The sequence below is a fragment of the Oryzias melastigma genome, linkage group LG4 (genome assembly GCF_002922805.2).
Source record: "Oryzias melastigma strain HK-1 linkage group LG4, ASM292280v2, whole genome shotgun sequence".
In the NCBI taxonomy this organism is placed as follows: domain Eukaryota; kingdom Metazoa; phylum Chordata; class Actinopteri; order Beloniformes; family Adrianichthyidae; genus Oryzias; species Oryzias melastigma.
Window position 1 is genome coordinate 3448891 of NC_050515.1, and position 13495 is coordinate 3462385.

Consider the following 13495-nt stretch of genomic DNA (forward strand, 5'->3'; position numbering starts at 1 on the left):
GTTAACGGCCCGTGAAACAGCGCAAAGGGTCACAAGTTTGCGCGCAGTCTTGCTCCTCTCCCCGCCCAATGGTTGCTCAGACGCGCTATTTAAGAAGGAGGCGGTTGAAGGTGGCTCAGATGACCGCGCTGCGCGCACCACGCCAGGACGCGCCGGATTTTACGCCGCTGAGGAGCTGACAGGTCTCTGCAAAGACTCATTCTTCAAAAGGAAAAGGCTTGGAAAGAAATGAGCGCGTGGCAGCTTGGCTTCTTGTTCGCCGTGGTGTCAAACGCAGCTGTGCAGCATGTGATGTCCTTGGAAGGAGAGGCGCGCGCTGATTCCGACTTTGGTGAGTTTCCACTTCATTCAGTCTCGCGCGCGCGCACATTATGTGTTCCCTGCAGGAGTAAAACTGAGCAAAAAGGTTAGAAGAGTAAAGCAGGGAGTTTTTTAAAGCTGTGAAGTTGGTAAACCTTCCAGTGTAAATATATGCATTTATTACATGGTTATAAACTTAGATAAGCCTGTAAATCTTGAGCTCAGACCTTCAACAGCCCTCCCTCGAACTATAGGTAGTTTGGGTCAGCTGACTGTCAGGATCCTGACAGGTGATTATGATGATGAGACAACAAACTAATCCGATTTTGTCCTATAAATCTGAAATGTTTTGCACAAAAGGACTAAAAACATTTCATAACATGATTATTATATACTCATTTAAACACCCACTTTGATGAAAATTGTGTTTTTAACATGTTCTTGTAGCATTTTTATCACAATGGAGGACATATATAAAGAGATACATTTTAATTTCTGATATTTCTTAATTCAAATCATTGTGAGTCATGAGCAGACCAAAAAATAAATAGTTGGAAAAAGCCACAAGCTCTCTGATGTATCCACTTGTAGACGAATAGATGCGTGAACGTCTTTGTTTTCCTCATCCGAGGTAACGTCTGGTTTAAAACTCTATGTCTGGAAAGCTCTAATATTGCTTGTTTGGGTGTGAGGGGCTGTAAGCTAGAGGGAAAACATGTAAACAGATGAATGATGGGAAGGAGGCGGGATTATTCCATGTCAAAAGTCCTGCCCACAATCAAAAGTGAATTCCTAATGATTTCCTGTCACTCTGCAGATACAATGACCTTGAAGGTTTTTTTATTTTGGATAAAAACAGCATAATCACCTTTAGAAGACCACCGGGAACGCTTAGAAAACAGATCAGAGGAGGATTGGAATGGGTGTTTAAATGCTTAAATCCATGTATTGGAGTCACTTTCTCAGGTGTGTGGATTAGATCAAAGAGAACAAAGAGCTTCATGGCTTCTAGAGCCCTTAACCGTCGTTCTATGTTATGGGGTCCAGATGACCCCACCCTTACATTGATGTGTGATCCCTCCCATGACATAAAGTTAAAGTCCCACTATTGTCACACTCCTAGGTGTATGAAATTTGTTCTCCCATCCTCTGGGGGAGTGGTGAGCTGCAGACACAGCCGCACTCGGGAACCATTTGGTGGTTTAACCCCCTAATCCAACTCCTTAGTTCCTGAGTGTCAAGCAGGGAGGCACTGGGTCCCATTTTTAGAGTCTTTGGTATGACTTGGCCGGGATTTGAACCCACGACCTTCCAATCACAGGATGGACACTCTACCACAAGGCCACTGAGCTGGTCTTGACAAAGGTGGACAGGATCACAAGATAAAAGATAAAAAAATCCTTGGAAAAAAAAGTTGAGTGCGCCGTCTTGTTGGGTCCAAGTGAGCCCACTTTTAATGTAAACAGGCCTAGGAAAGCACGAGGGTTAATTCCAGAGCTAGAAAGTGTTGATGGTATGACGTGAAGCACGTCGCCTCTAGATAGCAGAGGAGATGCGTCTTATGGTTAAGATGGTCTCCAGGAAAACATAATTTGTTGACTGCGTTGGGCCAAGCGTGAGGTCTGGTGGAGGGAGGATTATGAAGTGGGATTGTTCTTCCGGAGTTGCATTTGGTCTCTTAAGCCTCTTTTCCACTGAGTGATCTGGTCCGGTCCAGTCCGGTATTTTGAGTGTTTCCTTTGTTAAATGGACCCATTAAACAGTTCCAAGCTGTACCTCTAGAAGGCCCCCATCCGTTGTAGGTCCATAGAAAAATAGAACGGGACGGTTGGGGTGGAGCTGCTGTAGCTACCCGCTGATTGGCAGAAAGTGATGACATTAGAAAGCACCAATATAGCACTAAGCTAGCATTTCCGTTATTTTCTTAACCGCCGCAATCTGGACGTGAGGCTTGTCTGAGTGGAAATGCTCGCAGAAATAACTGGTCCGTCCTGTTCCTGCCGTATTGGACCGCTCACTGGAAACAAGGCTATAGTTCCAGTGAAAGGAGCTCCTCTAGAGATTGAGTCTTGAGTCTTGATCAAGACTCAAGATTTTGGACCATCCCAACTCTGTAGGGACAGTTTTAGGATGGGTCCATTCCTGTTCCAACATGGCTGAACAAGAGTCCAAAGAAGGTCCATGAAGGGAGGAATGGAAGACCTTCTGGGATGAGTCTTCTCTTCAGCGACAGTTCTCACAGATTTGCTTCTGGAAGAACGGTCAAACACTGAACACGTGGAGAGACCTCCAGAACAACACATTCTCATTTCCAATATTGACATATTGACATTTGGTTAAGGATCCTGTCGAGTCGCTTTTTGACGTTTTGGGTGTCCCCAACTCATCTTTTTTTCCAATTAAACCAGGGGGTCCAGGGGTTTTGTCTGGACGTAGTACTGGACTGGTTCGCGGCCGGTACCAGTACCCTAATGCTGCATCACCTGGGGAATGAGAATGTGTTATCCAGAAGGGTAGAGGCTATAGGAGCTCATGAGATAAGCAAACACTTGCCGATGTAGTGTGTCACACTCAAACGAGGACTTGTCAGCCCCCCATGAAGACAATGGAAGTAACATGCAGGTGTTTCCTTCACCAGGTAACTTTCTTGACCCTCTGAAAGACTTGTTTGAGCCTGACGATGCCAGAAACTCAACAGTTGCCAGATTCTCCCTCCGTAAACCCTCCCATCCCGACGACGACCTCTGCTTCATCATTCCCGGCCAACTGGAGTCCCTGACGGCCTGCACCTTCAACAGAACCTCCAAGACCTTCCTCTTGATCCACGGATGGACAGTAAGCAGATCCATATGAAAACCTTAACGGTCAAATCTCCTCACAAAACTAAGAGTCGCCACGTTGTGTTGCATTTGTGATGTTTTGGCTCCTCTTGCTACAGCTGAGTGGGATGTATGGAAGCTGGATGCCGAAGTTGGTATCAGCGCTGTTTGAGAAAGAACAGACCGCCAACGTCATCGTGGTGGACTGGCTCGGCTTGGCTCAGAACCACTACGCAGTGGCGGCACAGAACACCAAAGCAGTGGGACAGGAGATCGCTCGGTTCATCGACTGGATCGAGGTCAGTCTGAGAAAACACAGACTTTGTAAAAAACAGGAGTCTTTGTTGACTGAGCAGCAACCTTTTAGTTGACTGTGACAATGAATGATAAAATAATCTGTGTCCAGTGGTCATCAGCAGGGATGTAGGATGTCTGTTTGTGATTCAGAGGACATTAACTCCTGGAGGTCATTTGAAACTTCAGCACACACGTGCATAAAGTCTGCCCTAATAATAATGTCAGTATTGATCAGATATGTTAAGATTTAATGAAAATGGAAGATTCTGTTTTAAAATCACTCCGTCTGTTTTTGGTTCAGCTCTGTCATTTTTACTTTACATTCACATAATAGTTTGGTATTTCTCACAGATCTTCTATGCTGTTTTTCTGTTGCACTAAACAGGAAACCACCAACATTCCTTTAGACAACATCCACCTGATCGGCTACAGCCTCGGCGCTCATGTGGCCGGATTTGCCGGCAGCCACGCTGCCAATAAAGTTGGTAGAATAACAGGTGAGCCGTGGTTTTCATTTTGAAGTCAAAGTAATAAATCTTTTTTCTTATTGATTTCCCTTTTGCTGATCTCTCCACCTTGAAGGTCTGGACCCGGCCGGACCCGACTTCGAGGGCGAACACGCCCACAGGCGGCTGTCTCCAGACGACGCTCACTTTGTGGACGTCCTCCACACTTTCACCCGAGGATCTCTTGGCTTCAGCATCGGCATCCAGCAGCCTGTCGGCCATGTGGACATCTATCCAAACGGAGGCCACTTCCAGCCGGGCTGCAACCTCAGAGGGGCTCTGGAGAAGATCGCTAACTTTGGGATTCTTGGTACTGCTACTACTTTCTATAAAAGCGCTTTTAGCATCTATGGCACATGTGTCAAAGTCAAGGCCCGGGGGCCGGATCCGGCCCTCTGGGTAATTTAAAAAAAAAAAGAAGTTTTATAGGCTATTTTGGAGTTTAGCTAATATTTCAGCTACATGGTAGCTTTTTTGGCTAGTTTAGGCTTTTTTGTTTTTTGTTTTTTTAAGGTGTTTTGGAGTTAGGCTAAGATTTACATGTTAGCTGTTTATGCTAGTTAAGGCTTTTTTTAAGACTATTTTAAAGTTTAGCTAATATTTCAGCTACATGCTAGCAGTTTTGGCTAGTTCAGGCTCGTTTTCTTTTTTTTTTTTTTTTACTTTTTTCAGGCTATTTTGGAGTTTAGCTAATATTTTAGCTACATGCTAGCTTTTTTTGGCTAGTTTAGGCTTTTTTAAAAGCTTTTGTAGGGTGTTGTGGGGTTAGGCTAAGATTTACATGCTAGCTGTTTGGGCTAATTTAGGATTTTTTTCAGTTTTTTAAGTTTAGCAATTTTTCCAGCTACATGCTAGCAGTTTTTTTTAGTTTTAAGGCTAATTTGGCATTGAGCTAATATTTTAGCTGGCTAACAGCTTCTTGTTTTCATCTATTAACTTCAGCGTTTTCAGCTATCAATTTCAGCCACTTCAGTGGCCAAATTCGGCTTACAACATTCACACTAGCATCATCGTAGGTAATGCTATGCATCTAGTTAATAATTATGTTAAAAAGTTATGGTTTTAAAGTTTTACATTTTTAGTTTTAGAGTGTTCAATAAATGTTTGTCCTGTTCGGCCCGTGACCTGAGGTGTGTTTTGGATTTTGGCCCCTTGTGTGATTGAGTTTACATCCCTGATCTAGACCTTTCCAGCTCTTAAATTAAATCCAAATCGAGGAAGATCTGAAGTAATTCTGCATTATTGTTTGTTAAAAACTATCATAACAATCCCTATCTACTTCAAAGTTACACCAGAGTCTCTAAATAATCAAACTTGTCGATCTGTGAAAACAGTTTGTGTTTTCCTCCTGCGGTTCTTCTTGCTCTGATCTCCCTGCGTTCCTCTGCTTCCTGCTCAGCCGTCACCGATGCAGTGAAGTGTGAACACGAGCGCTCCATCCATCTGTTCATCGACTCCCTCCTGAACGAGCAGGAGGCCGTCACGGCCTATAGGTGCGGCAGCAGCGACGCCTTCGACCGCGGCATGTGTCTTAGCTGCCGCAAGAACCGCTGCAACACGGTGGGCTACGGGGTCAGCAAAGTGCGCCGGGCGCGCAGCGTGCAGATGTACACCAAGACACGGAGCGCCATGCCCTTCAGAGGTCGGATACTCTTAAAGGCATTCTTCCTAAAAGATCTGGAAGATTTTATTCTAGCATCTGATTGATGCGTATTTTGTCTGCAGTTTATCACTACCAGCTGAAGATCCACTTCTCCAGTAAGGTGAACACTTCAGACATGCAGCCATCTCTTTTTGTCTCGCTGTACGGAACCAAAGGAGATGCTGAAGATCTGGAGCTCCGGCTGTGAGTAAAGACTTTCCGTCTTCTGATATTTTCACAACACTGACTTTTACGAGGTGTCTTTTACGGAGGGCGTGTGAGGTCATGGCAGCAACACGGAGTCTTCATCTCTTTCAGGGAGGAGAGACTCGTGACCAACAAGACTCACTCCTTTCTGCTGGTGACAGAAAAAGACATCGGCGACCTGCTGATGCTGAAGTTTAAGTGGGAGGAGCCAAGCACCTGGACGGCCTCCAGCCTGCTGAAGATGGTTTCCTCCTGGTGGTCCGGCGACACAAACGGGGGCGTGGAGGTGCACAAGATTCGAATCCGAGCCGGCGAGACGCAGAAAAGGTGGGTTACCTGAGGTGTTTGGAGACTGTCTGCAGGTTGAAGCGGCTTGTTTATGCGGGTGAAGCTGTTGGGATTTATTCATGGAAGCCACGAGACAAACTAGGACTTTTCAAAGACATTTTCACATCCGTTTGACACAGAAAGCAGTTTGATGGTCCAAATTTTACATTAATGTTTGAGGAGTTATGGTATGTCAAAAACCACAAATTGTTTTAAATAGAACATAAAGCAACAGACATCTTCAAAAATATGTTAACATAAGGCTAGAAATGTCCATTTAGGTGTAAAGTTAGACTTTATAACTTTCGATTTGCTTCTTTATGACACCAGGCTCTAGTGGTCATTCGAGGAACTGCAGCTTTTGGAGGTTTTTCAAAAATGTTGGAGCTGTGCACTCAGTTTTATTTATTAAAACAAACATTTTCTCTGTTTTTTAAGACACTTTAAAACATAAATCTATGTTCTCTCTTAATGTTGACCGTATTTTCTGCACTACAGGGCGCACTGGATTATAGGGTGCACCGTCTACCAATGCTCTATTTTCTAATTTAAATCAAACATAAGGCAAAGAAACACAGTCCGACATCACCTTTTTTAACAACCTTGTTTGCAACTAATAAGAAAACAGACATTTTTGACAGAGTGCTGTATAAACCTAAAACCACTTCAACATTAGGACCACAAACAGAATAATTCCATATGTATTTATTGGGATTATTATATGCATTATGTACTATTTATTTATTTTTAAACACAAATGAAAAGAATTAAAAAATACAAATATAAAAGTAAAGCAAACTATGTGCTTGAAAAGGAGTGAGTAGAAGAAAATTCTTGTGTGGTTCCACCTCTTTCTACAACACTTTTTGTTACGTTATCTATTTGCAGTTTTTTTTAAGTTTCCGTTAAATGTATGCACAAAACTTTAGAAATATAAAAAAAAAAAAAAAACGTGAATAAAGATAAACCAACTCATGCGAAAAGTCAATCAAAAATACTACGACTATTGATTTACAACAGATACGTTCACATTTCTGTCACAGCACTAGCGCTCATCATTATCTATCAAAGGAGACGTCGGCGTCTTATTCAGGCCGTGGAGCGACGAGCTACGTGGAAGTGGCTCCAGATGAAGAGATTTGGGGAAATGGTGGTTGGTGATTTTACGGAGGAGCTGTGGATCCAACAATTCCACATGAAACGCTCCACTTTTGATGAGCTGTGATGCTTTGGGACCTCTAGTGGCGCCCGCTAAAGCGTGGTATCCGGATGTTGGTCACATGTCTTGTTTCATTTTTAAAAAAGTGTTTCCACATCAAAAACCTCCTCCTCCAAGCACAATATTTTTTATGACAAAAGCAAGTTTAAAAAAAAAATCATGTATTTCCATTAAGCAAATATTTTATTACAAATCTAATTTGCCCAATTTCCTAGTCAATGAAAATGCAGCTAATGTGCCTCATAGTGAAAATACTGAAATCAAGGTCTGTCCTGAAAAGCTGGCATTGTGACAAACAGATGAAGTCTTGTTTCCTGTTAGCGTCCGGTGAATGTGGAGCAGCAGGTTCAGCTCGTCAAACCTTTACGGAAAAGCTGCGTTCCTCCCCCAGGTTGTTATTGTAAATAAGAACATGCTCTCAACAGCTTACAGCTTAAATTTTTGACCAATCAGGGACTTGGGTGTTCCAGTGACGTTTGGATAAAGTTCTTTATATTTACGAAAAATCCAACTGTTTGAAAATTGCTCATGAAGGAGGAATTAATAATCGCGGTTTGTGCCCGACTGGAATTATACGACACCAAGTCGTTCATTTATCAGAATAGAGCTGTGAAAGAAAAAAAGCTGGAGCAAGATTCTCAAAATTTGCTCCGTTTTGACAAGAATCTTCCAACTGAAGGTGGTCGGCGTGCGTTGGTAAACAGAAAAAAAGAAAGACAACTTCGACAATTCCAAGGTTTACAAATTGAAATTATTCAGTTTAAAAGTAAAACCCAGTTTGATTTTGTTCCTGTTGATTCAACTCATTTTAATTGTAAGTTTTATTAATCTATATGGTGCCTTAGAATTATTTTAGTCAAAAAAGTAAAAGAAAAAACTAAATAAAACAGCAAAAATATTAAGTAAATTAAAGATAATTAGAATAAATGACTTAAAACATAAAAACAAAACTGAACAATAAAACAGTAAATCACACCAGAAAAACGTTTCTTTAAAATATATTTTTTAAATCCTGACTTAGACAAACTTTTCCTTGTCCTCTCCTGCAGGATGGTGTTCTGCGTCAAAGACTCTCAGGGCTTTTCCCAGGAAGTCACCTTCGTCAAATGTAAAGACGCGTGGAGGATGAACCGGAAAAAACCTAAGAGGTACGGAAGTCCTTTTTTCGTTTTGTCCCCATCACATCACGGTTTTAACAAAGTGTGTTTGTTTCTACAGAGGAACCTTGGAGATCCGTTCACCATGAAGAAAACTCCCGTTTTTTAAAACCATTTCAGCACTTAGCAGATGATTTATGCACAACTCAAGCACTTCCATGACAGATTCAACCTTTGCCACCTTGTATATGTCGACAGAATATCTATTTTATTTAAAAAGTAATAATAATTTTGTGAATATTGTACAATATTTAAGGTGTTTTTAATGTGTTGATGCAACTTTATTGCTATACTAACAACAAATATCTTATTTAAGTCCAGATATGGATAAAATGTGTGTTTTGGTTTTGATTAAACCTGTTGTAGTGAAAAGTTGACCCCAGTAAACGGCTCGCTGAGTTCTAGAGCTCCAGTGTTTATATTCTTTGATTTACTGTAATTTTTCAACCATTATCGCATCAATTCCAGTGGATTCTGAAGAAGAAAGCATCTCGTTGAGCCGCTTTTCTCCTTCAGAATCTTCTGGAATTATCATGTTAACAGCAGAAAAGTTACAGTAAGTTAAAGATTTAGCATTTAAGCGTTACCGTCAGGATTTAAAGAGTTAAACTATGGAGATTTTTTATTTCCAGGAGGTACAAAAACAACTGGAGGTTTTCTTAGGAGTAACTGCTCCTCTTGAAATCCACAAGTTTAATCACTGAGGTACCATTTATTCACCTGCATGCGTGACCTTACCTGTACAGGCCCCGCCAGCAAGGACAAACGGGCCCCACAGGGTTTAAAAGTGATACCACATTGACTTAAGTGGACACTCAGTGGGTTAGCTCACTAGACATTCAGCCGCACGATGGACAGCGTAGGGTGCTAACGAGCTCCGCGGTAGCGAGCTAGCAAGCTCCACTGTAGCAAGCTAGCAAACTCCGCTGTATTAAGCTAGAAAGCTCCTCTAGCTTGCCAGTGAGTTAAGCTGTATCGAGTTAGCGTGCTCTGCTGTAGCTTGCTAGCGAGCTCTATAGTGAGCTAGCAAGTTCATTTGCAGCAAGCTAGCAAGCTCCACTGCAGCAAGCTCCACTGTAGCTTGCAATTAAGCTCCTTTTGCGTGAGCTAGCAAGCTCCGCTGTATTGAGCTAGCGAGCTCCTCTATAATGAGCTAGCAAGCTCCGCTGTATCGAGCTAGCAAGTTTCACTGTAGCTTGGTAGCAAGCTCTTTGTAGCAAGTTCCACTGTAGCTTGCTAGCAAGCTCCACTGTAGCAAGCTAGCAACCTCTGATGTATTGAGCTAGCAAGCTCCACTGTAGCATGCAATTAAGCTCCTTTGGCGTGAGCTAGCGAGCTCCTCTATAACGAGCTAGCAAGCTCCTTTGTAGCAAGTTCCACTGTAGCTTGCTAGCAAGCTACACTGTAGCAAGCTAGCAACCTCTGATGTATTGAGCTAGCAAGCTCCACTGTAGCTTGCAATTAAGCTCCTTTGGCGTGAGCTAGCAAGCTCCTTTGTATCGAGCTATGGAGCTCCGCTGTCTACTGGGTGGCTGGCAAGCATAGCGAGCTAACCCACAGGTGGGATCACCACGGAAACTGTGGACAAACCCATTTGGTGACTACATTTCCTGCCACTTTTAAACCACATGGGGGCCTTGCTGGCTGGGGGTGAATGCCAAGCTCAACTCTTCAGACATCACTTTTGTTATTGTGACTCCTCAAAAAGGGAATGTTTTTAGTTTTTGTGCACTGAAAGAGGAGAAAGAAACTGATAATCGTGGTGCCTGTTCTGTTCATTTATGTAAATAAAACAACAGATGATAAGGTTTGGAACAAGGGGGCGTGGCTAAACATTTTACCTCCACATGAACAGATTCTGTAAAGTGTATTTGTATGTACATATTTGTAAATACTGTTGTTTCTGTAATAAACCTCTGACGTTTAATTGAACTTTTTTATGATTTTATTTTTCTGTCTTGTAAATATGACTTATCATCCCGGATAAACAAGTGCTGGATATGAAGAACTTTAGCTGGTTCTGGTATCAAGAACCCTCCTAATAAACCAAAACAGAACACGCCGTGTCTCCTTGTCCTCTCAGTTGTGACGCCAGTGCGTTTGGTCGGCTGTGTCAAGGTGACCCAGAGAGAAACGAGAGTGCAGACAGTCGATCCAGCAGCTGTTTGTCCAATTAACTAAAAATGTCCTTACAGTAGGTCATCATTTTAATCATCACATGTAGATAATCAAAACTACACGAGCAGATTTTTGAGTTTTCAGAAATGACCAAAAACTTCCCCAAAGTGACACGTTTCCCCTCCCGTTCCCCCGTTTATCTCAAATCTCTCTTATCTTACTGACAAGTTGTCATGTTGACACTGGAAACTATGTGAGCCTTGAATAAATGTAAAGTTTTATTTTTAGACATTCAAGATATTCAACCAGCTTTGAAGTTGTTGAAATTGTTTGCTCTTTATCTTTTTAAGCTTTTCGTAAAATCAGCAAACTTTTTTAGGAAATGATAATTAAAATTAGTCACATTTATTTTTGTTTGACAATAGAAAAATTTGATTTAAGACTCCAAACATTTTGAAGTTACGTGTTGACAAGTTAGACTGTCTTTTATTGTCATTAATTCTGGAAACCAAAAATTAGATTTAAGGTCTGAGAATAAGTGCAAGTTTTAGATTTTATGACAATTTATTAAGATGGAACACCTTGTACTGGGATGTTAATTTAATTTATTTATTTTATTTAATAACAATACATAACATCAAAATAATACCAAATGAAATTACAACGGTTATTATAAATGAAAGGAGCAGAAAGAAAAAAATATCATCTGGTTGATTTAGAAATGGGGGTAAAGTACATAAAACAAAGAAAATAAAAATGATCTTTACATGAATATTAAGCCCCGCCTACATTTTAAATGAACATATCAACATAAATACAGTTATCTACACTAATCTTTTTTGTTCACATTAAAAAAAGAAGTAATTTCCACTTATATTACACTAGTTTTTTGTCACTGTAATCAAAATAAACTACAATTAGGTTAATAAAATAAATAATAATTTGCTTAGAATTGTCAAAAAATGCATATTTTTGGGCTGTAAAGCATTCAATTTGAAGTAATTTTACCCAAGGATTACATTTTTTTAGCTTATTTTTGCCTTTTTGAATTCTTGTGAGGAAATTATTATTTCTAGATTTTAAAATAAGATTTATAGTTTCGGGAAATTATTTAACTTTAAGTGATTTTCTCAAGTTTTCCTCTTTTTGTAGTATAGACGTGTGCTGATGCATGATGGGAAACAAACCTTTATACAATCACTGGACCTGAAACATTAAAAACAGCGTTTGTCCAGTTCAAACATCACCAGCCGGCCGTCCTCCGCCTTAGACTGTTGTGTTTCAGCTGAAAGCTAAAGCTGGACGTTCCACCAAAGCAGAAATGGTTTATTTGCGTCGTTGTTGCTGACAGCACGCCGCCGCTCTTCACGATGCCGGTCTGACCCTTCCCACAGTTGGCAGCAACATTTTCCACAACACATGCATGACAGGAGCCCTCCTGAATGCTGAGCAGGCGTTCCCCAGGCGGGAGGAGGCGCAGACGCTCGGCGGCACACAAGAGATATCGGGTGACAAAGCTGGCGTGAGAGACGTTGAGCAGGTGTTGATGTCCTCAGAGGTCGATCCCAAACGGACGAAGGAGTCCAGCTAAACGGTTGGCATGCTCCACACCGGGGCAGGGGTCAGAGGTCAGGGGTCACTCCAGGTCGCGGGTGTTGAGGGTTCGGCTACACAGGCAGACGGTGCAGCCCATCACAGCCGACAGCGTCAGGATGACCAGCAGGATGGCCCACCAGTGAGCCTGCAGGGAGACGAATCCCAACCATCATGCAAAAAGTATATAAATAACAAATAATAATGACAGAACGTTCTTAAACTCCTAATGAAGACGGTTTTAGTGAGATATTAACCTAAACCAGGCACCGTGTTTAATCGTTTTTGCATAAGAAGTACTTAAACTCCAACTCTAATTAGGGCGGCGTATCACCAGAAAGTTCCAGAATTAATTCGATTTAGATTTTTTCAATCCTCTTGATTCAACTTTGAGTTTACACATTTACACAAATGTGTTTAGAAATGCATTAATAATCTGATACAGTTCACATACTGTAACATTTATTAGTGAAATAATAATGAGATTGTTAATATTGATTTTTAAAATGGAGAAGCTGTAACAATTGTTCTGCCTCTCCTGGAGGGTGTTTCAGTTTGACCACTAGGTGGCGATCACGCTAAAGCATAACAACTTATTCCAGAAGAAGAAGAAAGAATTACCCAAAAAAAGTGTTTTAGGCCACAAATAGTTACTTTAATTAAAAGAGTTTAGAAAATTCATGCCTGTAAGTTTATAAAGATGTTTATTTAGTCAACAATGTTTGTTTCGGTCGGCCGAGCGTTAGCATTAGCCGTCCTATGGGAAATCCTATTAAGCTTTAGCATCAAGTTAGCGGACTTAAGCAAGAAAGATTATTGATCTATTAAGATTAGATCGATTAATCAATTTTATCAACCCAGCCCTAACTACAGATATATATGTATTTATTATACAATTATTCTCGGTGGTCCTTTAATTATGATTATTCTGTTTTTAGCTAAAATTAAGACATTTTCTGCAGAACAGCAGGAGTTCATTAGAAATTCTCCTCTGAGTTGTGACTGACTTTTGGACTAGAAGTTGGCTTCAGCTAATTTCCCATCAACCCTTTGTTTGCACGCTAGCTTATAGCACCTCACAAGGTAACATTAGCATAGCCAAAAATGGCAAGCAATGTTGAAGTTTGGAACCAGATGGCAGCTCAAACGATGAAAATGAAGATGTTGATGGATTTATTTGTCAGCAAGTGGATGAATCTGAATTTGGCCCCGCCCATTGCAGTGATTGCATCACAAACACGAGCTTTTTCAAGCCTCCGGTTTTCATCTGCTCCTGATCCAACATGATTTAATGAAAGAAAGATTCAGAA

The 13495-nt window shown here is 41.2% G+C and overlaps 2 protein-coding genes across 2 annotated transcripts in view; one reads left to right on the forward strand and one right to left on the reverse strand.

The window, feature by feature from the left end:
- Nucleotides 1-10406, forward strand: LOC112150654 (lipoprotein lipase). Its single transcript, XM_024279095.2, has 10 exons — nt 1-331; nt 2939-3135; nt 3239-3418; nt 3802-3913; nt 3999-4232; nt 5322-5564; nt 5648-5768; nt 5883-6098; nt 8367-8465; nt 8536-10406. The coding sequence occupies exons 1-10, from the start codon at nt 229-231 to the stop codon at nt 8561-8563; spliced, it is 1533 nt and encodes a 510-aa protein (XP_024134863.1). The 5' UTR covers nt 1-228; the 3' UTR covers nt 8564-10406.
- A 1497-nt stretch (nt 10407-11903) lies between these two features.
- si:ch1073-396h14.1 (disintegrin and metalloproteinase domain-containing protein 10) overlaps nt 11904-13495 on the reverse strand; it is a gene marked incomplete at its 5' end in the record, with an annotated part of 24992 nt that continues 23400 nt past the window's right edge. Inside the window, 1 exon segment of the mRNA XM_024279093.2 lies at nt 11904-12333. Within this exon segment, the coding sequence (XP_024134861.2) occupies nt 12229-12333 (105 nt within the window).

Coding starts and splice junctions, on each gene's coding strand:
- LOC112150654 (XM_024279095.2), top strand. CDS start 229: ATGAGCGCGTGGCAGCTTGGCTTCTTGTTCGCCGTGGTGTCAAACGCA. Junction 332..2,938: donor GCGCGCTGATTCCGACTTTG/GTGAGTTTCCAC, acceptor TTCCTTCACCAG/GTAACTTTCTTGACCCTCTG. Junction 5,565..5,647: donor GAGCGCCATGCCCTTCAGAG/GTCGGATACTCT, acceptor TTTTGTCTGCAG/TTTATCACTACCAGCTGAAG.